The sequence below is a fragment of the Crocuta crocuta genome, unplaced genomic scaffold (genome assembly GCF_008692635.1).
Source record: "Crocuta crocuta isolate KB4526 unplaced genomic scaffold, BGI_CrCroc_1.0 scaffold561, whole genome shotgun sequence".
Classification (NCBI taxonomy): Eukaryota; Metazoa; Chordata; class Mammalia; order Carnivora; family Hyaenidae; genus Crocuta; species Crocuta crocuta.
Genome location: NW_027530529.1, coordinates 494,940 through 521,747, shown reverse-complemented (window position 1 = coordinate 521,747; position 26,808 = coordinate 494,940). Strand labels below are relative to the sequence as shown.

General features: G+C 38.3%; 1 protein-coding gene across 2 annotated transcripts in view; it reads left to right on the top strand.

The window, feature by feature from the left end:
- PAK1 (p21 (RAC1) activated kinase 1) overlaps positions 1-26,808 on the top strand; it is an 87,455-nt gene that overhangs the window by 25,840 nt on the left and 34,807 nt on the right. For both annotated transcript variants that reach the window (XM_077767531.1, XM_077767530.1), the window contains exons 3-5: positions 13,038-13,138; positions 13,645-13,792; positions 17,035-17,072. In XM_077767531.1, coding sequence (XP_077623657.1) covers positions 13,038-13,138; positions 13,645-13,792; positions 17,035-17,072 — 287 coding nt within the window. The remainder of the gene's footprint in view (positions 1-13,037; positions 13,139-13,644; positions 13,793-17,034; positions 17,073-26,808) is intronic.

Sequence of the window (26,808 nt, the reverse complement as noted above, 5' to 3'; positions counted from 1 at the left end):
ATTGCTGAAAGGATTATAAGATTAAAGATGTGAAAAAAATTATGCAAACTGAAACCTTGTTAAGAATTGGTAAAATTTGGGTGGCTCTTATTGCTTGGAGTCATAGTTTTCTTTTGGAATCTGTGATTAACACTTAAGAGTTTTTTCGAGATTTACAAAATAGCAGCTCTGACAGGGTTCCTCCAAGATAGAATTAAAAAATGGTTCTGGGGTAAGCTACCTTTCTCTTCCTACATATAAGCCTGTATTTCCTGTTGGTTGAGATAGGACTAATGGAAAGGCCAGATAAAGCTATTTTGGGCACTGAGACTAAGCAGACCCAAAAACAGCTTTCCCAAGAAGTTCCCAAGAATTCTCTGTAATATCTGTCAGAAGCAGGATTCTAAGCTCTGGATATGGGCTTGGATCTCTGGAAGAAGTAATATATTTGAATGAAACTGAGGCCAAAAAGGTAAGCCATTTAAAACTACAAAATCTTAGCTACTCTTCATTTCTTTCTTATTCTAATCCTCTCTTTCTTCCGTTTCTTTCCCTTTCTTCCCTTCTTCCTCTGTGTTCTCTGATTCATTTACATAGTTTTTGTCCACAGGGTTGGAANGGAATCCATGAACCATGAGATCATGACCTGAGCTGAAGTCAGACGCTTAACTGACTGAGCCACCCAGGTGCCCCTGTTCAAGACTTTTCTAAGGAAGTAATGCTACAACGTATTCTGTTTAGGGTTTGGTTCCTCTTGTAGTGTTCTCACTTACTCGTTGTGTGGCCTTGGACAACTTCCTGAACATCTCTGGGCTTTCTTATCTTTAAAATGAAAAACTTGGGGGTGCCTGGGTAGCTCAGTCGGTTAGCATCTGACTCTTGATTTATGAGATCACACCGTGTTGGTCTCTGTGCTGACAGTGTGAAGCCTGCTTGGCATCCTCTCTTTCTCTCCCTCTCTGTCCCTTCCCTCCCTCAAAAATAAATAAATAAACTTAAAAAAAATAAATAAAATGAAAAGATTGGACTAAATGCTCTTTAAGGTCATATGTGGCTCATGAACCATGGTTTCTTTTAGGTTCCTCCACTGCACTTTTGCACTTTTATTAGAAAAATGCACATTTTAGAAGTGTACAGTTTAGTGATCATTGACCACATCTGTGTGGCCACTAACATGTCCAAAAAAAAGGATATAACCAGCCCCTTAGAAGCTCCCTCCATTTTTCCTTCTAGACACTAACGTCTATCTCCTTCCCAAAGAAAAATCCATAAACGAGTTGCTATATATAGAATTATATGATGTATATTCTTTTCTTTGTCTTCATTTGATTAACACTGTTTATAATATTTATTGGTATTTTTACATATAGATTAGCTCATTTTCATTGCTATATAATATTCTCTTATAGGATTATTTTCCATTGTACTATTGATGAACATCAGGTTGGTTTCAGTGGTAGATTCTTATGGGTAATGTTTTCTGACCATACTTGTGTGTTTTTATCGATGTATTCACACTTTTTGTTGGGTACATATACATAGTGAAAATGATGGATCATGCAGATATTTATGCTAAACTTTGGTTGATAATATAAAAAACTCAAAGTTAAAACACACAGTTGTCCAGTTTATATTCCCACCAGCCATGCGTAAGAATTGCACTTACTTCACTTTTTTGTCACCATTCAGTATTGTCAGTCTTTAATGAGGTTGAGCAGCATTTCATATTAATTGACTATTTGGATATATATTTTTTGTGAAGTGCTTGTTCAAGTGTTTTGCCCATTTAAGAAAAAATATTTTTATTGATTTGCAGGAGTTCTTATCTACATATAAGCCTTTTGCCAGTTTTGTATATTGTAGATATCTTCATTTATGCACTTAATGGTATCTTTGATTTATGTGTGACATGGTATCTTTGATAGAATTTACTGTAACTAAATTTATTATTTACTTTCTAATGCTTTCTGTTCTGTTTTTGGAATCTTTACCTACTCTAGGATATGAAGACTTTTCTCCTATTTGAATTTTTCTATGTTCATGTACACAATCATCTTATCTGTCCATTGTGATAGTTTTGTTTCTTCCTTTCACATCCTTTTCCTTCTCTTTCCTAGTTGCACTAATAATACCTTCAGTGTTGGGATAAATAGTGACACCCTTAATCTTATTTGTAATCTCAGAGGAAAACTGTCAACATTTTACCATTAAGTATGATGTTGGCTCTAGGGGTTTTGGTAATTAGCTTTTATTAGGTTAAATAGATTACCTTGTAATCCTAGTTTGCTATGAGTGTTTAATCACAATTGAATATAAAATTTTAACAAATACATTTTCTCCTTTATTTTGTTATTATCATATATTACATTTACTCTGTTAAAAAATTGAAATATAATTCACATACCATATAGTTCAGTGGTTTTTAGTATAGTCACAAGACTGTACAAGTATTACAATGCTCTAATTCCAGTACATTTTCACCACCCTAAAAAAGAAACCCGGTACTTCACCATATTTCCTTTGTCCCTTTGGCAACCACTAATCTCCTTTCTGTCTATGGATTTGACTTCTCTGGACATTTTATATAAATAGATTCATACAATATGTGGCCTTTTGTCATTGGCTTTTTTGACTCAACATAATGTTTTTAAGGTTTATCCATGTTGTAGCATGGGTCAGGGCTTCATTTCTTTTATAGCTTAATAATATTTTGTTATATGGATATACCACATTTTAATTTATCTCTTCTTCAGTTGAGGGACATTTTGGTTTCTACGTTTTGACTATTTGAGTAACGTGGCTATCAACACTCACAAGTCTTTGTGCAGATACAGTTTTTCATCAGATTGCTCTAGACTCATACCTACTAGTCATCATGAAAAAATGTGCTAGCAGCAGCAGTCATCCCAGGCAGCCTGATGTTTGTGGCCTTGGAACTACCAGTATCCTGAGTTTGCTTTATTTTCTCCATTGTATCTTCCCTCAGTCCCATGCTCGGAGTCCATCTCCAATAAGAGTTTATTAAATTTGGTTGACCTGATGGGCAGATAGAAAGCTGGGACAAAGAGCACTGTTTTCTGGGTCTTTGTTTATTCTGTTTCCTTCTGGAATGCCCTTCTCCATTTCTTTTTTTTTTTTTTTTTTTTACAAATAGTTTATTGTCAAATTAGTTTCCACTGCCCTTCTCCATTTCTGCCTGACCAACTCCTATTTATTCTTCATGAGTCCTTTCAGGCATTATCTTCTCCAGAAAGGTGATTTTTTACATACCTTTACCTATACCTAAACATGGATCATTGATATTTTGCAGACTGAAGACTGGAATTAAGAAGAAAGTGGTTTTTCTAGAGTAATAAAGTGAGTTAATGACAAAGATAATGCTGGATCCATCTAACTCTGACTCCTAGTCCAGGAGAGATTTCTTTTAATTTCCTGAACTCAGTCTTCTCTGCTGTGAAATGGGGATAATGCTGTCTGGTTCTTGGAGTTGTAAGGAGCCAGTGAGGCAGTGACTGTGACAAGGCTTTGTGAAGGGCTGTACACATGTGAGTGTGATTTTTACTTCCAGGAAAGTGTTTACTGTGTGCCAGGTAGCTCTGCGACTGCATGGCTTCTCCAGTTCTGTCCTGCTTTCCTGCCTCAGGTATCCTGTTTCCTGCTGGTGCTCCCCAGCCAGTGACTACTCAGCCTGAATTGCACAGCATGCAGGATAAATTCTGCCAGCTAGGGGTTTTTCCCCCTGTACTTCCCTCCTCTCCCACTTCCGCCAAGCCCTTCCTTTTCTAATCCTCCAGTTATGGTCTATGTTAAACTGTTATTTCAGTTAGTAGTTGCTTCCAGTCAAATCAGTCAGTAGGGATCAGAGGGTATCACAAAGGGTAAAAAAAACTCGATCAGGTGAACTGAGTCCTACCACCATGTGCTCTGTGATACAGTGAGTCAGTTTACTTCTTAGGGCCCCTTTCTTCAGGAAGTAGAATAACAGACTCTAAGGTTACTTCTTAATATTTTGGGGGTGTTCTTGAACTAACCTCTTCTGTGTTGGGTCTACAATAGAAGATTTGGAAGTATAACGATCATAATTAGAAGCCATGATTATGGTCCTCAGGAAGCTTACATTTTAGGTAAAGGGATAAGTAAGTCTTTAAAATAGCAAAGAATCACACAAGACAGGAAATGACTAAATGCATGGTGGTGTGTGGCAGACTCAGTGTCTTGGGAATTCAGAGAGGGAAGAAAGGTTAGGAAGAAGTGAGTGGGACTTGGACCAGTCTTTAAAAGATGACTGAGAGTTTGACAGGGAGTTTGGGAGGAAGAGCATTCCAAAGTAAGGAGAAGAAAAAGCAGAAACTTGGAGGTGGGAATATGGGAGGTATATGCAAAGGTTACAGAACAAAAAGTGATCTGTGGAGGCTTCAGCATGACCTTGTACGTTCACGTGTTAAATGGTTTCATTTCTGTGGGGCTCTTTTCTATAGATTACCCATCCTCTAAGCCCCTCTCTTTTCGTGTCTCCGTTACTGAACTTTCTTTTGTATTTGACATTCCATGCCTATGATGGCATGTTGTATAGTATATTAATAACATAAGTTAGAAATAATATGTAAAAATATGTTATAGAAGTATAAAACATAAATGTTGGTTTTTCCTGCAGTCTTTTAAGTAACTAGATCAGAGGAAATTTAGGAACACTAAGGAGTTCCAAAGCCCTGCAACATGTCTCATGCATTCTAGCTATGAGTAAGACAGATGGACATATGTCATAAATGACTCCTTTATTTGGGCCTGCTAAACTCTTGGCCTTCCCTTTCTAAAAGCAGCTGCTTCTGGAAGGGAAATTGCCAAGTGCTGAATAGCTTAAACTATTGGCATGTAGGCAAATAGTTCTTATTAAGACACTGAGGAAAAGAACTTTGGAATCAGACCCGGGTTCAAATCCCAGCTCTTACTAGCTGTGTGAGCTTGAATAAATTATTTAATGTTTTTTTTGTTTTATTTTTTTGTTTTTAGTTTCTTCATCTGTAAAATGACAACAGTAATAATCTATCTCATAGGATTATAAGAATTAAGGAAAATAATGTGTGTTATGGTATCTTAAACATGGTAAGTTCTTATTTAATGTTATTTCTTTTTCTTTTTATACCAAAGTATGTTTTCTTGACTCAACTTGAAATTCTTTAGGGAAGGTGAAATAGTAGAATGTAAAGGGTCTTGGCTTTGAAGCCACCTTTTGAATTTTAGTCACTTCAGTAACGTTAGGCAAGCCTGTTCTTCAGTTTCCTAATCTATAAGTAAAATTGCCTCTCAGGATTATGGTGATTATATGAGATGATGTAAATGGAGTAACTATTAAAAAAACTGTGGGTTGCCATGTTAGGAAGAATCTAGCTACAGAGCTTTGAGAGTATTCATCCCTCTGTTTTCATGGACTTATAGAATGAAGGAGCTAGAAGGGTCCTAACAATCCTCTAGTTCATTCTCTCCATTGTTCATATGGGAAAGCTGAGCATCTAGACTGTATGGTGTGTAGAGGCAAAACTAGCTTGGACTCTAGAACCTTCTTATTCCTCCCCTGACATTTTGCTGCCTTTCCTTAGGGTTATCCATTTATCCTGGGTCTGTGAGACATTAGGACTTCAGAATTTCTTTAGGCCAGTATGCTGAACTCCCACAGAGCAGGGCTTTCAAATGGGATTGATGATGGCTGGGTAACAAGGATTGTGAAAGTCAGGTCAGATCTTGTAAAAATGAAACATTTATTCCTGTCTTGGAAATAATTTGCCTGTCTTAGGCAGATTCCTTAGATTCCTTGCCACGCTGAGTTAGGTATCTGGTTATTTGTTACTTTCTTCACTCGCTCTCTGTACACCTGTTTTGTGCCAGGCGTGTGCTAGCCATTGAGGATCCAAAATGAATTGGACATGGCGCCTGCACTTGGGACTCAGTGTGATTGGAAGAGAAACCCTTCAAATAGGCAATTACGATAATGGTGCTGTGGGAACAGAGCAAAGGGTGAAGGGCTGCCCAACCTAGAGATCAGGGAGGACTTCAGAGAGAAGAGACCTGAAAGGATAAATAAATGGCTGAGGTAGCAAGAGAAGGGAAAACGATGGCAGGATTCATAGGCCAAGGGCGTAGCTTGAGAAAATGTGAAGAGATGTGAAAGAGCCCCTTATGTCTGGTGACATAGCTGATTCAGGGTAGTGGTGTAGAGTGTGTGAACCATAAGTAGCAAGATGTTAAAAGTGGGTACAAGTTTGTAGAGCGGAGCTTTTTGAAACTTTTTTTTTTTTGAAACTTTTTTTTTTAATAACACAGTTTTAGGTTCACAGCAAAATTGAGTGGAAGGTACCCACATTTACTGTATACCTCCTGCCCCCACATGTGTACAACCTTTCCCACAAGTAACATCTTGTACCAGGGTGGTGCATTTGTTACAATTGATGCACTTAACATCAACACATCATATTCACCTTATGTCTGTATTTCACATTAGAGTTCATTCTTGGCATTGTATACTCAGTGGGTTTGGACAAATGTATAATGACATGTATCCACCATGATAGTATTGTACAGACTAGTTTCACTGCCCTAAAATTCCTCTGTGCTCTGCTAATTCATCGCCCTTCCCTCCTAACCCCTTGACAACCACTGATCCTTCTGCTGTTCCCAAAGTGTTGCCTTTTCTAAAATGTTATATAGTTGGAATAATACAGTACATAGTCTTTTCAATTTGGTTTCTTTTCCTAGTACTATGTATTTAAGGTTCCTCATTGTCTTTTCATGGCTTAAGAGCTCATTTCTTTTTAGTGGTAAATAATATTCCATTTCCTAGAGGTACCACAGTTTATTTATCCACTCACCTACTGAGGGATATCTTGGTTGCTTCTGAGTTTTGGCAATTATGAATAATGCTGCTATATATTTTTTTTAAATTTTTAATGTTTTTATTTATTTCTGAGAGAGAGAGGTGCAGTGTGAGCAGGGAAGGGTCAGAGAGAGAGGGAGAGACAGAATCTGAAGACAGGCTCCAGGGTCTGAGCTGTCAGTACAGAGCCTGACGCAGGCTCGAACCCACGAACCGTGAGATCATGACCTGAGCCGAAGTTGGACGCTTAACTGACTGAGCCACCCAGGTGCCCCAAAGGTGCTATATTTTTATGTGAACATTAAGTTTTCAGCTCATTTGGGTAAATAGCAAGAAGTGCAATTGCTGGATTGTATAGTAAGAATATGTTTAATTTTGTAAGAAACTGCCAACCTGTCTTCCACAGTGACTACCATTTTGCTTTCCTGCCAGCAAGGAATAAACATTCTTGTTTCATAGCCTTGTCAGCATTTTATATTTTCAATTTTGGATTTTGACCATTCTGATAGATGTGTAGTGGTATGTCATTGTCATCTTAATTTGCAATTCCCTAATGATACATGATGTTGCATGTCTTTTCCATCTGTATATATCTTCTTTTTCTTTGGTGAGTTATTTTTTCAGGTCTTTTACCCATTTTATTAATCAAGTTTTTGTCTCCTTATTGTTGAGTTTTAAGAGTTCTTCATATATTTTGGATAACAATCCTTTATCAGATAAATCTTTTTCAAATATTTTCTCTCTGTGGTTTGTCTTCTCATTATCTTGATTCTCAAACTTTTATATGCACATGAATCATTTCTGATCTCTTTAAAATTCAGATTCTGATTCAGTAGGTCTGGGTTGGAGCTTGAGATCCTACATTCCTAGTGGTCTTCCAAGTTGTGCTGATGCTGCTTTGAATATCAAGGCTATAGATCACCTTGGCTGCTGCCCGTATTGGAGGGGACCAGAATGCAGGTGACAAGTTACTTTTAGAATGATCCAGGCCATAGATAACAATGCCTGAAAGAGGGTGGTAGCAATGAAAATGGAGAAGAGTGGATAAGGGACACCTGGATGGCTCAGTTAAGTGTCTGACTTCAGCTCAGGTCATGATCTCATGGTTCGTGGGTTTGAGCCCCGTGTTGGGCTCTGTGCTGACGGCTAGCTCGGAGTTTGGAGCCTATTTCAGATTCTGTGTCTCCCTCTCTCTCTGACCCTCCCCTGCTCACGCTGTCTCTTTCTGTCTCTCAGAAATAAATAACACATTAAAAAATTTTTAAATAAAAAAAAGAGAAGAGTGGATAAATTTGATCTCTGTATAGCAGAGGAGATCATTAGTAACTGGGAGACTGAATGTAAGAGGGATGGGAGGTAAGAGGAGAGATCGCATAATCATGAGCAGTTATAGTCCATAAGAGGCAGAGTGACAGAATAGGAGGGCCTCGTGGCTGGGAGTCTGAAGACCCCAGTTTCTGGGTGCACATCTGCTCCTAACTTGTGATCTTATGCAGGTTATTTAACTTCTTGGAACCTCTGTTTCGTCTCTCGGAAAGACACCATAACCACTGCCCTGCTCATCACACCGTTGTTTTGAGGCTCTGGTGAAACAATATATGTGAACACTAGAGCATGATACAAATGAAGGTGGTTATTGTAATTATTATGAAATGTAAATCTGTTGTAAAGTGCTGTAAGGTATACTGATACTTTCTTTGCCCTTTAGGAATATTCAGTCTGGTAGTGAGGTTCAGACCAGTCAACCTAGAAAGGTAATAGAACAAGTGGATCATATATATGCAGTGCAGCTCTCTTGGACATTGGGGCCTTAACTGTGGATTTGGGGGCCCGTTTTTGTCCACAGCCTATACTTTAAAAAAATTATTCTTATTGGAGTATAGTTGACATACATTACATTAGTTTCAGGTGTACAACATCGTGATTCAAGTTTATACAATATGCTATGTTCACAAGTGTAAGTACCATCTGTTACCATATGGTGCTATTATGGTACCATTGACTCTATTCCTTATGCTGTGCCATTTATTCCTGGGACTTATTCTGTAGCTGGAGACCTTATCTCCTACTCCCCTACACCCATGTTGCCCATATCCTCCCTCCCCTCTGGCAACCATCAGTTTGTTCTCTGTATTTATGGCTCTAATTCTGCTTTTTGTTTGTTTATTCACTTTTTTTTTTTTTAAAGATTCCACATATGAGTGAAAATCATATGATATTTGTCTTTCTCAGTCTGACTTTATTTCATTTAGTATTCTCTGGTCTATCCATGTTGTTGCGAATGGCACTATCTTTTTTTTTTTTAATAAAAAAATTTTTTTTATCAAAAAAATGGCACACTTTTTTTTATAGCTGCATAATATTCATGTATATGAGTATGTGTGTGTGTGTGTGTGTGTGTGTGTACATACACACACCCCACATCTTCCTTATCCATTTATCTATCAATGGACACTTAGGTTGCTTCCATATGGTGGTACATGTATCTATTCGAATTAATGTTTTTGTTTTCTTTGAATAAATGCCCAGTAGTGGAATTACTGGATCATATGGTAGTTCTATTTTTAACTTTTTGAGGAACCCCATACTGTTTTCCACATTGCTGTATCAATTTACATTCCCACCAACAGCGCAAGGTTTCCTTTCTCTCTACATACCCGCCAGTACTTGTTATTTCTTGACTTTTTGATTTTAGCCACTCTGTCAGGTGTCAGATGATATTTCATTGTGGTTTTGATTTGCATTTCCCTGATGATGAGTGATGTTGAGCTCTTTTCATGTCTGTTGGCCATCTGTATCTTCTTTGGAAAAATGCCTGTCTGTGTCCTCTGCCCATTTTTAAATCAGATTGATAGGGGTGTGTGTGTGTGTGTGTGTGTGTGTGTGTGTGTGTGTGTGTGTGTGTTGAGTTGTATAAGTACTTTTTAAAAAAGTTTGTTTTCGGAGAGAGAGTGCAGTGAGCTCCTGCCTTCGTGCAAGTTGGGGAGGGGCACAGGGAGGGAGGAGGAGAGGGAGGAAGGGAGAGAGAGAGAGAGAGAGAGAGAGAGAGAATCCCAAACAGGCTATGCAGTTAATAGTGCAGACCCTGACGTGGAGCCCAATATCATGATCTATGAGATCATGACCTGAGCTGAAAAACAGGGTCGAGCACTTAACTGACTGGACCACCCAGGTGCCCCTCAGTTTTTTGTAGGTTTTGGATATTAACCCTTTATTGGATATCTTATTTGCAAATACATTCTCCTATTCAGTAGGTTGCCTTTTTGTTGATGATTTTCTTTGCAGTGCAAAACCTTTTTATTTTGATGTAGTCCCAATAGTTTATTTTTGCTTTTGTTTTCCTTGCCTTTGGAGACAAGGGAAAGTGTTAGAAAAATGTTGCTATGGCCAAGGTCAGAGAAATTACTGCCTGTGCTGTCTTCTAGGATTTTTATAGTTTCATCTCTTATATTTAGGTCTAATCCATTTTGAAATTATTTTGTGTTTGGTGGTAGAAAGTGGTCCAGTTNGAGAGAGGCAAACCATGAGAGACTCTTGAATGCTGACAAAAACTGAGGACTGATGGATGTGGGGGGGGAGGGGGGATGGGCATAGAGGAGGGCACTCGTGGGGATGAGTACTGGGTGTTATGTGGAAACTAATTTGACAATAAACTATTTTTAAAAAAAAAAAAAAGTCCAGTTTCATTCTTATATATGTAGCTATCCAGTTTTCCTAGCACCATTTATTGAAGAGACTGTCTTTTCCCCATCCAAATTTTTGTCTCCTTTGTCATAGATTAATTGACTATATAACCATGGGTTTATTTTTGGACTCTCTATTTTGTTCCATTGATCTGTGTGTCTGTTTTTGTGCCAGCACCGTACTGTTTTGATTGCTATAATTCAGCCTATACTTTTAATCCAATCTCCAAGGATAGGCTTAGACGAGCCTGGCATTCAGCCTTTGTCTGACCCCAGCCAAGTTCTTCAGTACTGCTCAGTGAATTCTCTTAGAGGTGAATTTTGCATTTACAAGTGTTTTCATTCTTGTCATCCTGTTTTGTTGTTGTTGTGTTTGTTTTTTGTTTGTTGCTGTTTGTTTGTTTTTAGCTTTGGTGGTATGTAATCCTAGGCATTTCTAGGAGGGAAAATGTCTTATCATGGAGCCAGGGACTTTGGGCCTTTACTGTGACAGTATAGAACATACTGTCTACAAAGGAGAAAACGTGATTTCGTTGAGAGATTGATAGTTGGAAAGACCAGAGACTTAGAGTTCCTGGGCTTTGCGTTATGATTTTCCTTAAAGAGAGGATATTCTAGTCTTGCCTTACAGGCCTCTGAGCATACATGGCAATTTCTAGTATTTGTAGGATAGACTTGTCACTGAAACTCAGGAATGATAAAGCAAGTTATTAAAAATAAGTACTTACGTTTCCTTACCTATAAAATGAAGATGTTACTATCTGTTTTGTGGGGTTGTATGGAGTATTTGGTGACGTAATGCATACAAAATTCTTAGTCCATGCTCGGCACTTGGTAAGAGCTCAATTAATAGTAACTTTTGCAGTTAGTCTCTGAACCCAGTTCCCCTAGGTATGTGTACGGAGTTCCCTGGAAGTTTAGACCAGATGGCCTTCTTCTTTGTCTCCTTAAAACATCGAGGGAGGAGGAGCCTTGGTTGAAGGGATAAGGAAAGTTTTTACAGCTGTTGAAAATCTGGGCTCTGTAGGATCCCATCTAGGAAGAAAGATCTGGCTGAGCCTTGGAGGGTTTTTAAGCCTCTTTCAGTGGGATTGCATTTGCAGATGTCCGCTGAAGTCTAACCTTGAAACTGATATCAAGACCTTGAAACTCCTTTTAGTTGGAAGAAGTTTATATTTACTAGAGCTTCTGTTACTAAGCGCCACAAATTAGGCAGCTTAAACAACAGAAATGTATTGTTTCAGTTCTGGAAACAAGAATTCTGAGATTAAGTTGTATGCAGTGTTGGTTCCTCCTGAAGGCTGTGAAGAAGAAGCTGTCCCATGCCTCTCCCGTCGCTTCTGGTGGCTTGCTGGCAGTCTTTGGTGTTTCTTGGCTTGAAACAGCATCACTCTGACATCTCTGTTCATCTTCATTTGGTATTCTTGTGTACATCTGTATCCAAATTTCTTATTTTTGTAAGGACACCAGTCTTAGTGGCGTGGGGGTCCCCCCTACTCCTTTATCACCTATCATAACTAATTATATCTGCAATGACTGTATTTCCAAATAAGGTCACATTCTGAGGTACTTGGAATTAGGACATAAAATTTGGGGGTGGGGGGGACATAATCCAGCCCCTGACAAGGGTACTTTACTTTAGCACTATAGTTCCTTAACTCTTGAAGCTGTTTTGCCAGGTCAGCAGGACCTCTGTGAACATCTACTTTATGGAAGACCTTTGATGGGAGAAAGATGACTACAAGTATTTTGTTTTAATGATCTTTTAAGGTCCTAGCCTAGAGAGGCTGCCTAGCATAGTGGTTTTGAGCTCAGGCTCTGGGCCAGACCACCTGGGTTTGTGCCTGGAAGCTGCCGACTACTAACCATGTGATCTCAAGCAAGTAACTTAATCTCTGTGCTTCAGTTTCTTTATCTGCAAAATACAGATAGTGCCTAACTGCTAGGGTTGCTGGGAGGCTAAAGTGAATTCATACATTTAGAGAATAGAACTATTGCCTGATAAGCACCTGATAAAATATTAGTGATTTATATTATTAAGATAACATCCAGATCTAAAGTTCTGTAATTTAGGGAACCTTAAAGCAGTCCATAATCAAATACCAAACCGGTGGGATGTAGGTCATAGAAGCTCATAGAACATAGGTTGTCAGGGCTGGAAGGATCTTTAGAGACCATCTGCCTTAGCCTTCTCTTTTTAGAGATGGGGAAACCAGGGTTCAGAAAAAGGAAGTTACTCATTCCAGATCAAATGGCTCATTAGTGGACTTTAAACTCTGAAGAACGTTCTTTCTATCCCTTTCTGTAGTTCAACAAAAAATTAAGTCTTTAATCATGCTTTGAGCACCTACTCCAATCTAAGTCTAGCATTTGGCTTGTCAATACATATGTGAGGTAGATAGTCCTTAGCTTTAAAGGAGGCTACAGCTCAACAAACAGTTAAATAAGCCAAAAAAAAAAAAGTAATGTCCTTGTTTTTTATTTCTTTTTCTCTGTTTCTTTTGCAGCAAATAAAAAGAAGGAGAAGGAACGGCCAGAGATTTCTCTTCCTTCAGATTTTGAGCACACAATTCACGTTGGTTTTGATGCTGTCACAGGGGAGTTTACAGTAAGTCCTGGGTCACAGAAAGGCCTTTGATCTTTGAGAGTTCTGACTATGCAGTATTAGACTCATTTTTTTCCCTACTATTCCTGATGCTTCTGTCTTTGCCTTATAGCCTCATTACTATCTTCTTATATTCATGAGAGGGACATTTTCCTCATCTCTAAAATTATACCAGAGAACGCTTTGAATCATCATTCCTTAAGCAGACCTTTGTTAAATGGTTCCTTGGCAGTAGACTTTGTGCTGGGCACTGATGATATAAAGACAAATCAGTCATGGTTCCTATTGTGAAGGAGGAATAACCTAGTGAAAGGGCAAACATCTCAAGAAATGACCAATACAATGAGATAGGTATTATTAAAAGGGCATATATAGAGCTCTGAGGGTATAGAGAGAAAGAAATAACTAAGCACGTCTTTAACTGCCAGCAGGTATTAGAGTTAGCTTTGATTTTCCATCAGGATCCCCTCTGACTATGCCTTCCTGACAATGTTGTTTGTTTCTTCTAGGGGATGCCAGAGCAGTGGGCTCGCTTGCTTCAAACATCAAATATCACTAAGTCAGAGCAGAAGAAAAACCCGCAGGCTGTTCTGGATGTATTGGAATTTTATAACTCAAAGAAGACCTCCAACAGCCAGAAGTACATGAGCTTTACAGGTATGGGGATTGAATCCAGAATAGTCTAGGGAAAAAAAAAGGTTTTCACCTGGGTGGAAAAGCTCCACATGTCTTTTGGTATGGGGTAAAGGGAGAAAGTACTGGAAAGAGTAGAGATGGTACTGTAACTAAGGTAGGCTTTTGAAATTTGAGAGCCAAAATGATGAGTTTTTGCATCAAACTTGAGTCTTTATTCTGAAACTGCACCTTCTTTAAAAGTAGCATGGTATGTATATAAATTGGCCTCAAAATGGGAATAATAATTTGTCTCCAGAGATTGTAATGAGGAATAAATGAGCTCATTGGTATGAAAGTTCTTTATAGGTTGTAAACAGCATCATGGAAATGTAGCTATCATCATTATTAATTTTAATATCATCGTTAATTTAATAACACATTGCATGTATATCTTTTAAGCAAGCAAGACCAATTTCTTCCTCAAGGATTTAATTTTTATCACTCAAATGCAGAACAGGCCAGTAATAATATACGTTCTTTAGATGTACCCTCTCCATAACAGACTATGTTTTTCAGTATGTTTTTCGGTGTTTTTAATGGCAGAATTGGGATTTGAATCCAGGCCTCCTAATTCCCAGATGAGTACCTTTCGAGTTTACTACTTGCCTCTAGGAACTCTATCAGGAACACCTCCTTACATAGCAAGGACATTTTTCTTTTCCTGGATATATATTAGAAGGCCTTCATTTCTAGAAGTTTGCCTTTTATAACAGCATCTTAGAATGTTAGAGCAAGACATATCTTCTGTATATACTACTTCCAGGTGCTCCTTGTTTTGCAGACATTAAAGCCAAAAAAGGACTTTCTAATGTGGCTAACTTGATGGCAGAACTGGTCTCTTAACTCCAAGTCGGGTACTCTTTCTGGTGTTCATACTGTCTCTTTCAAAGAGCAGTTTTGTTGGGGAAGGTGAGAACCAGGGTGAACTAGCTGATTTTGAAGCATGCTTCCCCCAGCAAGTATCTGGCTTGTATCAAAGGGTACAGATGGTGAGGATGAGAAACTGCAGCTTTGTCCATGCTGCCATGGTGGTACCCAGGAGAGGGTCGTGCGTGTTCCCAGCAGTATTTCCTTCCTCACGTCTGGCCCCGTTGGCCCTGGCTCACTTCTCTCATTGAGTGATGGGGTCATTCCAAGGAGGAATTGGGGTTGAGGGGTGCTGGGTGGGAGAGTTTTCTAGTCAGAAGATTAGAATTTACATTTTAATGTGTTTGTCATGAACATCAGATTAGAAGCTGGCTTGGAAAGCCTCAGCAGCAGAGTCTTTGGAAGAATCTCCGTGTTTATGTGTACATGTGTGTAGATGTGTACAGGTACCAGATATGTGTATGGAAGCATAGCCCTGTGGGTTTGCTTGTGTTTGGAATTAAAGCCCACTATGTATTCATGAATTAATATGTATATAGATACACACATTCAGGTGTATATGTTCACCTTTGCATGCATATATGAATAACCCTGTGTATATAGAATGTATAGATGTGTTCATACATCTCCTTCTGTTTTTATAAATTTTTGCACACACGTATATGTGTGTATGCGTACTCGCAAGTACAGAATTTTTAGTTTTTAGAAGTTGAAGACCAGGGCCATTTCTAGGCAATATTGTATATTTGGCACTGTTTATTTTTTAATGTCATCTCTTTCCTTTTCCTGTTTCCCTTCTCATACTATTGATTCTGAGAGCACTACTTTAATTTGTATATGCTTGCACACGAGTTAGCTCACTGATTCTCATGATGGCCTTAGGGGTTTGGTATGACAAGGACTATTATCCCCAGTTCACAGACTCAGAGAAATTAATTAGTCTCAGAGAAACTGAATAATTTACTCAGGGTGAATCAACTGATATGTGATGGAATTATGTTTAGAGTGTATCCTGATTTGATTTCTCCCAGGTACAGCTGGCTGTTCAGGGTTTGTTTTTAAGAATATATTGTCAGGGCACCTGGGTGGCTCAGTCGGTTGAGCGTCTGACTTCGGCTCAGGTCATGATCTCACGGTTTGTGAGTTTGAGCCCTGTGTCGGGCTCTGTGCTGACAGCTAGCTCAGAGCTTGGAACCTGTTTCAGATTCTGTTTCTCCCTCTTTCTCTGATCCTCCCCTGCTCATGCTGACTCTCTCTGAGAAATAAATAAAAACATTAAAAAAAAAAGAATATATTGTCATAGCTTGTGGGTTCATGATTTGTTTTAGGACCAAAGAAGCTGTACCTGACACTTTCTTATATGATAGAATTGGGATCTTGAACATTCTCTGGACTTGGTTCTTGGTGAAGAATATGTTGAATTTGGTAGAATGTTTCTCCTCCTTAATTCCATTGGTGTTGAACTGGCTAAGTCAGGTTCATCTAAGGCCTGTAGGAATTAAAGACTAAAACCAAACATAATACTTGGCTTTTAAACTTATTTTCTTGCTAAGATCTCCATTGAGTCTATGTTTCATATTTCATTAAATCTAAGATATCATTAATTGCAAGCTGCATCATTATTTTATATACCACTAACGAAAAAAATTTGCTAATTAAACCATGAAATGCCTTTGATTGTAGGACACATCTCTGTTTCATAGATGTTAACGTAAAAAATTTACATTTCAGAATCAATGAACTATGGTAATTGCCTCATTGAGGAAGTTTGAATTTGTTCTTAGAAATAAAACTCTGCCCTAAATTAGACTTGACATGATTAATGCTTCTCTTTTCCTGAACTTTAGTTTCTCTTTCCCAGCAGGGGAAAAGATGCATGTAGAAGGATTCTTTCTAAAAGCTGAAGCCACAAACTGGTCATGATTTGTCATGGATAGCTCAGGACATAAATTCTTCCCTTTTTTCTTAGATTGCAGGAAATTTCCTTGACCATTGAGACCTGATGATGATATAGTTGACAATGTGGAGGCAGTTCTAGCATAGTATTTAGAATTAGACCAGGATTCAAATCTTGACTCCTATTTAACCTGTTATACCCTGGGAAAATTACTTAACTTTTCTGAACCTCAGTTTCCAAATCTATAAAAGTAGACATAATAATAGTACTCAGAACTGTAGTGAGGATTAAAGAAGGTAATGTATATAATGTGCTTTAGCATGGTCTCAGGCCCCTAGTACCAGTAATACTACTATTAATCTCACGGCAAGTGCTTGACTGGATAGGCTTCCTTAGCCCTCAAAAATGGATTAATTGTAATTGTTTACTGACTGAGTCCCTTGTCTTCTTCACTTTGCAGATAAATCAGCTGAGGATTATAATTCATCTAACACTTTGGTAAGTCTTAATTTTCTTTATTCCGATATGGGCAGACCTGGTGGTTAGCGATCCAGACAGTGTGGTAGATGCAGAGCCTGGGCTGAAAGAAACTCATCTTGGCCACTGCCCCCACCCCACCAGGCCTCATAGTTCTTAACCTACATGGTAAAGAACTTGGACTTAATAAACAGTTAAGTATCCCTTCCAGATTTAATTTTTTAGTGTTCCAGAAATCCTAACCTTGGAACTGGAACTGGTTAGACTCAGTTTTTCATCTGTAGCTTTGAACCTTGGAAAGCCAATTTGCCTTTCTGGGCTTCAGTTTTTTCATCAACAAAATGAGAATCATAATCATAATGTTGCCTCACCTAGACATGTCTTCGAATACCTAAATTTAGAAGAGAATTCCCTCTTTTTTGTTGGTATGGTCTACAAAACCAGGATTAGGACTAATTGTTGAAGGGAGCCAATTCTATTCATTTAATGTCATTCATTCTGTCCTCTGACATTGTAGTGAATCCCTGTCACTTGAAGGCATATTATACTGATGAATTGGTTGGAAAATAAAGCTAGATGATCTCATCCTCAAAAATTTAAAAATAGAACTACCTTACAATCCAGTAATTCCACTACTGGGTATTTACCCAAAGATTATAAAAACACAAATTCAAAGATTTTTTTAAATGTTTATTTTTGAGAGAGAGAGAGAAAGAGAGTGAGTGGTGGAGGGGTGGAAAGAGAGGGAGGCACAGAATCTGAAGCAGGCTTCAGGTTTTAACTGTCAACACAGAGCCCGATGTGGGGCTCAAACCCATGAACTGTGAGATCATGACCTAAGCCAAAGTCAGATGCCCAACCAATTGAGCCACCCAGGTGCCCCTAAAAACACAAATTCAAAAGGATACATACACCCCTATGTTTATAGTAGCATTATTTACATTATTTATTATTACGGAAGCAGCCTAAGCATCCATTGATAGATGAATGGATAAAGAAGATGCAGTACACCCACACAGGAATATTATTCAAGCATTAATAAAGAATGAAATTTTGCCATTTGCAACAACATTGGTGAAGCTAGAGAGTATTATACAAAGAGAAATAGTCAAATACTGTATGATTTCACTCATATGGAATTTAAAAAACAAATGAACAAAGAAAAAATAAGAGCGAAACAAAACAAGAAGCGGACTCTATAAGAGAACAAATTGATGGTTACCATAGGGAAGGGGAACAGGTAGGTGAAATAGGTGATAGGGATTAAGAGTACATTTATCATGGTGAGCCCTGAATAATGTATAGAATTGTTGAAAACTCGTGTACACCTGTAACTAATATAACACTGTATGTTAACTATACTGGAATTAAAAATAAAAACCTAAAAAAAAAAAAAGAAGCTAGATGACCTTAAAGGTCTCTCTCTGCCTCTCTCAATTTACAAATTCCATTTTTCAGAGCAGATAAAATGAGTTGTTGGTGTGTGAAAGGGTCTTACAAATAGTAAGCTGTGATTTGTGTAAGAGTATACTGCTATTCCTTACACCTGGTGTTTTCTCTTAGACAGAGGTGGTTTTGTCATATTGATTTACTAAATATTTACAAAATCTCCACTCTGCCAGATCCTGTGTGGAAGAGTGACAATATGGAAATTAATCAATCATTGTCCCAACTCCTAAGAGTGTCCCAGTCTTAGGAGCACCACGAAGGCACAAACAGTTACACACACAGTACATACAGTGTGCTAAAATTTCATGAGGCCAGGGACTCTGTCTGACTTGTTAATTGCTGTATCCAGGGCATCTGACAAGTAACCATTTACAGAATGAACGGTTGGAGGTTTAAGAGAAAACATCTTGATTGTAGAGTCTGAGCTTAAAGAGTTTGTTATCTAGGGCAAGAATTAAGGAGAGATGAGGATATTCCAGACAAAGAGAAAATAGCTGGTGCAAAGACAAGGAGGTTCACAAGGGTATGCTTTAATAGGGAACTGCAAGTAGTTTGTTATGATCGGAATGTGAAGTGTGAATGGACTGGAGGTGGATGATGAGGAGGAATAGTGGCAGGTCAGGTCATGTAGAAGTTTTATCTTTATCTTAAGGGGTAATGAGAAGCTATTAAAGAATTTTAAGCAGGGGAATAGTAAGTTCTCACACAATACTGAGTCACCATCAAAATACTTTAAATCCATGCTTCCAGCAGTAGACATTGGTTTACTTGAGTCATTTGCATTCCTATCAATCATAAAAAAATGTTCACATGTCCAGTACATTTGTAGCATATTGGAGCCTGTCATAGTCACTATTTCTTTCATCCTCACGGGAGTTTAATGACGTGGATTATTTCATTGTTTCATAGATGATAAAACGAAACTAGAGAAGGGTTAATGGCAGAGGGTATCTGATTCCCAGTCTGCATTGCTTTCCCCCTGAAAGCAGTGGAATAATCTTTCTTTCATCAAATGAAAGAGATATAATTGAAGGAGGGGGAAAAGTTTGTAAATGTTAAGATCTTTGGTAGTTTCTCCCCATTTTTGAGCAGTAAATTATTGAAGAAGGAGCCTGAACAAAGATGAGCTGTGCTTTGTGGCTCATATGTGTTTATGCTTTTATAGGAGTGATAGTCATCATTTATTGAGTGGCTAATGTGTGCCAGGCACTATCTTAATAACTATTTATGGTTAGTGTGATTAGTCCTAACAGTTTACCTTGTGAAGAAGGCATTATCCATCCCCATTCCACAGGTAGAAAAACAGACTTTCCTCAAACTCATAACTAGTGATGGTGGCAGAACCAGATTAGAACTAGGGTCTTCTGAGTCCCAGTCCAGGATTCTTTTCACTGTGACAGGGAACTGAGAAAGATGATGTCAGAGAGGTCTTATAAAGGAGACTACAGTAAAGTCATAGCTATGTTATTCATTCATGAGGAGCAGGGAGCCCTGGGGCTCATGTCATAGGTCAGAGGGCATAACACCTGCTTGATAAATACCTGTGCTGGTTTACTATCTAAAATTAAAACTACTCAGGCTATCAAGGACATCCCCTCAATTCATAACATTTTCTCCTGTAGTTCAGTATTCTGTATTTCTTTACTAGTTTTACATGGGGCATTATGGTTTGTTTTGTGCTAGCATGTCATTATTTTCCATATTGATTTCATATAGATCATGCCACTTGATGTGTGAAGTAATTGGATGGGACTGTTATTCCCATAACACAGGTTACGAAGTTGAGACTTGGAGATTAAGTGACTTGCTCCCAACCCTTGAATAAAGTAGTAGTAGAAACCAGTACAAAATCCCATTGTCTTGAGCATACACTTATTCATTCATACTATAAATATTTACTTAGCACCTTCTTTGTGCCCAGGTGCTGGTGATACAGAAATGAATATGCACTATCTTAGTCCTTGAAGAGTAAAATTAACAGCAGACTAGAGGGATGAGGGCTTCAAGAGAGGTATGAATAGTGTATGATGGGGATCATGTTTGAAATAGTAACTTATTCTTCTGGTAGTGCAGGGAAGTTTGCAGAGAGTTGTTGATCCCTAATGATTTGTTCATTTAAAAAACATCTTTAAGGTTCCTTCTAGCACTAAAATTTTGTTACTTGTGGCTTAATGGTTTGAGGTCTGGCTTTCAGATTCTATAGCATGTTAGTGCTTGAATTCTCATTTATAAAATGAATAGCATTATGTGATAGGCTCTTTGGGTGTTGGGGCATCAAGGACTGGTAAGGTCTTTGCCTTAATTTCACAATTTAGGGAGGAATCAGAACATGTAAACAGGGATTTATGATATCTTGTCAGGTCAACACACATAATGATACCAGGCAGAAAAAAGGAAAATGCTCTTTTGTCTGAAGCAGCATGAACAAAAGTAAAGTCAAGTAAAGGATCCATCATGTCAAGCCAAAAACCTTGAACTGTGTATTGGAGCTAAGGAAGTCTTTTATATAGGAGATTGATATAGCTGGATATGCATTTAGTCTAAATTAACATCTTTGAAAGATTGCTCTGGAAATTGAATCAGAGTACTTGAATGAATTCATGTATCTATCTCTCTTGCCATTGCAAATTTCTTTTTTAAATAATTTTTTAATGTTTATTTTTGAGAGACAGAGACATAGCATGAGTGGGGGAGGGGCAGAGAGAGAGGTGGGGGGAGACACAGAATCCGAAGCAGGCTCCAGGTTCCCAGCTGTCAGCATGGAGCCCATTGTGGGCCTTGAACGCATGACTGTGAGATCATGACCTGAGCTGAAGTTGGACGCCTAACCGACTAAGCCACCCAGGTGCCCTTATCCCAAATTTCTTAATTTCAGAAAAGATATATTTAAAAAATGAATACAAAACAATGCTCTAAAACAAAAACAGAGCATAAATAAACCATTGCCAGAAATTCACAGAAGATAGAAGGCGAAGATCAGATTGATGAGAGCAGAAGAAACCACAGCTTAAAGTATGTGGAAGAGGAAACTTCTAGGAAGATAAGAGTAGTTGAAAGAATACATATAAGAAGCAGGAAGGAGTCCTGGATCATCTTGAAGAGTAAATTAACTAAAATTTTGCATTTGAAACAGAAGGGGCAGTCTTCCTCTTAAAGTGAGCAAAAGGTAGCAGAATTTTGATTCTAAGCTTAAGCCAGATAATTTTGTCAAGAAAGTAACGCCTACTTGAAGAGAACTCCTGCTATAGTACAGGGGCCTAAGAGAGAAGCAGAGCGGAACCTGAGTTAACTACAGATCTCTACAGCAGGTATGAAAGAGGAGGAAAGGAAAAGTAGTTCTGTAGTGGAAGCAAATCCATTAAATTTCTCCATCCCAAGATGGAGATATTTTTGATAATTGGGAGAAGAGGAATCTCAGTCCTCCGTGCTCTTCCATGCCAACATACCCTGAAGTGATGCTTGCCAGTAACCACATACAGACTCTATAACTCACATAGAGACTGCATAAGACCTTCCATTCAGAGGAGGGGACAGTGGAAACACAGGCTCACAACTGCAGAGGAAACTCATGCTACTTATATACACCATTCAGTCTAGTTTTTCACGTATAAGGATGAATAGAGAACCCAGGGTCCCTAGATACTTCAAGGAAACAAAGCATTAAAGGGAAGGATCAGATAAAGAAAGTAAAACTGGCCCCAGAGGAAATAGATAACTCAAAGAATTTTCAAAAAATATATGGTATATTTTTTAAATGTTGCATCCACAAAAACAGTGCTATTAGACTAGATGATTAAAAAGATTTCTTAGAAAATTAAGACTATGATTAAAGAAATCCAGAGGATTAAAAAATGCATATAAGAGTGAATTAATGACACAAACTATAAAAACAGTGAGGAAAATAGGGGAATAAGGGACAAAGGGTTGTTACTTAAGGAGATTCAAGAAGAATTAGACAACTGGGGCACGAAAGTAGAAAAAATAATCAAAGGAATAATAGAAGAAAAATCCCTCAGCTAAAAAGAAGCATGACTCTTCAGATTAAAGGGCCTACTAGTTATCAAGTCAGGTAACTGCAGAGACCCAACAGTGAAGAGAAAGATCTTCAGATCTTTCAAAGAGAATATACACCTAATCTTCCTCATTAGCAATAGTGGGCAAAGGAGCAGTATCTTCAGAGGTATGAGGAAAATTACTTAGAACCAAGAATTCTGTGCCTAATCAGACTAGCACTCAAGAATGCATGAGGTCAGAATAAAGACATACAAAGATACAGATGTGATTACCACTCACAGATAATCTCTGAAAGGCTAAACACCAAATTGTAGCAGTAATTACTTCCAGAGTTGATGGTGATTAAGAATATTCACTTAAAAATTACTATTACTCAAGTATTAGATTGAAAAGTCAAATAGGACTAAAATTCTTGCAGTTAACAGTTGTTGTTCTGGGATCTCTCTTCACCATTGTCCTGACAGTCCCTTTGTATTTCTGTGTTGGTGTTGTTGTTTTCTTTATGCTGTGCCTTCCTCATTTTTGGTTTACTTTTGCAGTTTGGTGGAGCTCATCTTCCAGTAGCTTTGAGAAAGTAAATGGGAAGTAAATATTTAATGTCCTCTGAGTCTCAAAATGGAGCATCTCTATTCTGCCCTCAGATTTGATTGATACTTTGGCTGAGTCTGGAGTTCTAGAATGAAAATAATTTTCCATCAGGATTTGAAAAACATTGCACTTTTGTCATCTAGATTTCAGCATTGGCTATTGAAGTCTGAAGCTGTTTTATTCCTGCTTCTTTGTATCTGGCCTATTTTATTTTTTCACTTGAAAAGCTTGTGGCATCTTCTTTATCACCATTGCTTTAAAATTTCATATTTATATCCCTATATTCATCTGTTTATTTTGTAAGTGGCTTTGTGGACTCTTTCAGCCTTGGAAATTCAAGCCATCAGTTCTAGGAAATTTGCTTTGCTTATTTCATGGATGATCTCTTCTGGTTTTTGTTGTTGTTGTTGTTTCTTTCTGGAACTCCTGTTATTTAGCTTTTGGACCTCCTGGACTGATTCTCCATTTTTTAAATATTTCCTCTATTTCCCTTGCCTTGATTTTTATTCTGATATTTGGGAGACTTTCCCAACTTCATCTTTCAGTCTGTGTTTTGAATTTTTAATTTCTGTTTTCATGTTTAATTTTGAAGAGCTCTTTTATTTTTTTTTAAATTGAAGTATCCTATTCTTGTTTCCAGAGTCAGTATCTTTGCTTATCCCTAAGATGAATGATAGGCTTTTTAAGAAAATTTTTCAAGTTTATTTCTTTTTAAGAGAGAGACAAAGCGTGAGTGGAGGAGGGGCAGAGAGAGAGAGGGAGACAGGATCCCAAGCAGGCTTCAGGCCCTNCAAGTGTATTTTTCCCAGGTGTCCTTCCCCCCCCCCCGCCCCCCATTTGTTTTGGTTTCTTCCTCTTAAGTTAGAGGTATCCTATGGATATTTGGTGATCCTTGGGGATATGCCCATATTTATAATTGTGGTACTAAAGACTTTAATAGAATTTTAAGCTCATTGTGACATTGAATTATAAGTTTATAACTATAAAACGTATACCTTTAAAAGTAATTTGGGGTGCCTGGGTTGTTCAGTCAGTTAGGCATTCTACTCTTGATTTTGGCTCAGGTCATGATCTCATGGTTCATGAGATCAAGCCCTGTGTCAAACTCTGCCCTGACAGCCTGGAGCCTGCTTGGAATTCTCTCTCTCTCCCTCTCTCTGCTTCTTCCCCACATGCTTGTGTACTCTTTCTCTGTCTAAAAATTAAAACAAAAAATTTTTAAGTAAATTAATAAACTTTTAGAGTTGTACAGTCATCACTATAATTTTTTTGTTTGTATCACTATAGAGTAATCCAGCTGGACCATTTGCTGAAACCTCCTGCATGTTATCTTTAGAACTGAGACTGGTGAGATCCAGAGAAGGATCTTCTAATCTCTTGCTTTGAGAATAAAAGTTTGACTCCTAGTATTCTAGGAGCCTAGAAAGGAAAGACGGGTAGAGGTCTCAGTATTCAGCATATTCTCTTAATTGCCCTGGTTTTGATTTGATAGTCTTTCATTTGACTGACATCCCTAATCCAGAAATTCTGTTTTCCCTCCTAGAGAATAGACCTCCAGTTTCCTCCGAGGGGTGAGGAGGGCAACCGCACAGTGGTATAGAGTAGGGGAAGAGATTTAGGGATTTAACTTCATCTAAAATACTATCCCCTTCCCCTCTACTTCATCTTCAATTTCTGAAGTATACAGTGCTACCAGTTCCTGTGCTTTTGATGATTCTGCTGCATAGATAAATAGATTGGTTTTCAGCTTTGAATTCAGCCCTCTTTAGTCAGTTACTGCTCTTCCATTTGTCATTGCCTCCCTTTTTTTGCTGGTCTTGCCTTCTCTCCTACTCTCTTCCTTCTTCTGGGTTTAATGCCTTTAAAAGACTGTTTCTTTATTATAGTTCTAGTGAGATTTCAAGATGTAGATTCCCATGTTCAATTTGCCATCTTTACGAGGCAATCCTGAGGAATGTTCACTTTTAACTCCTTATATTTCTAGATTATTTAAAATATATGTGTTTCATTCAATGCAATTCCAATCAAAACTGCACCAGCATACTTCTCAAAGCTAGAGCACGCTATCCTAAAATTTGTACGGAACCACAAAAGACCCCGAANGTTTGCACGTATAGGAGGATTAGGAGGAACTTAACGGAGGACAGTGGGGGAGAATAAGGGGGGAAATAGTGGGAGAAAGGGGGAGAGGCAAACCATGAGAGACTCTTGAATGCTGACAAAAACTGAGGACTGATGGATGTGGGGGGGGAGGGGAGGATGGGAACGGAGAGGGGCACTTGTGGGGATGAGCACTGGGTGTTATATGGAAACCAACTTGACAATAAACTATTTGTAAAAAAAAATAAAAATAAAAAATAAAGTAAAATAAAATATATGTGTTTAACATTTTATTTATTTTTTTACTTATTATTTTAAAAACTTTATTTATTTTGAGAGAGAGAGTGTGCACATGCACATGTGAGTAGGGGAGGAGTAAAAGGAGAGAGAGAGAGAATCCCAAGCAGGCTCTACACTGTGAGCGCAGAGCCTGACATGGGGCTCGAACTCACAAACTGTAGATCATGACCTCAGCCGAAATCAAGGGTTGGACGCTTAACTGACTGAGCCACCCAGGTTCTCCTCTGTGTTTAACATCTAAGGAACTGCCAGACTGTTTTTCACAGTGGCTCTTCCATATTATACTCCTACCAGCAATTAAGAGGTTTCAAATTCCTCTGTATCTTCCTTCATATTTGTTATTCTCTATCTTTTGATTATAGCCATTTTAGTGGGTGTGAAATGGTATCTCATTGTTGACTTGATTTGCATTTCTCAGTGGATAATGATGTTGAGCATCTTTTCATGTGTTTTTAGGCCATTTGTTTATCTCTTTGGAGAAACGTCTTTCCTGTTGTTGATCTCTAACTTAATTCCAACTGTCAAATAATACATGTGATGTGTTTTAATCCTTTTAAATGTATTAAGATGTGATTTGTGGCTTAGCATATGGTCTTTTCTGAAGAGTGATCTATATGTGGTTAGAAAGAATGTGTATTCTGCAGATCTTGGGTAGAATGTCCTGTATATGTCAGCTAGGGTGAATTGATTGATAGTATTATTCAAATTTTTCTATATCCTTGCTAACTTTTATTCTGGTTCTATTAATTATTGAGATCTCCTTGAAGTCTGTTACAGCTTTTCCTTTCTCCTTGGCTCTTTTGATTCTTTTATGTATATGCACACAGCTAGGCATGTAAGACTGGTGTGGGGCCCCTCTCATATCTGCTGTGCCAGTGAGTAGCCCTAGCCAGAATGTGTTTGCCCTATCCAGGACTGCAGTCTCAGGCTAGTAGATCTGAGCCGTTGGCCTCTTTTGCTACCAGCTCTGCAGGGGGTACCTCCGCTGACAGCACCACTGGGCCTGGGCATTGTCCACTGCTCCAAATGCAGGTGAGCCCCCTTGGATGATGCAGTTATAACCTGCCCTGCCCTGGAAGAACCCCCACTCTGATGGCGCTGGAGGTGGGATGGATGGAAGTAGCCCTGGGCCAGAACATCAGAGGTTCCTACTGCTTTTACCCAAAGTTCAGGTTTTATATCGTAAGCATTTCTCAGCAATATATGTAGGCCTCCTAGAAGTATTGGAACACACCAAGCATGTTTCCATCTGAGGATCTTTGTACTCCTTCCACCTGCCATGAATATTCTTTTCCCATAGAGGCCC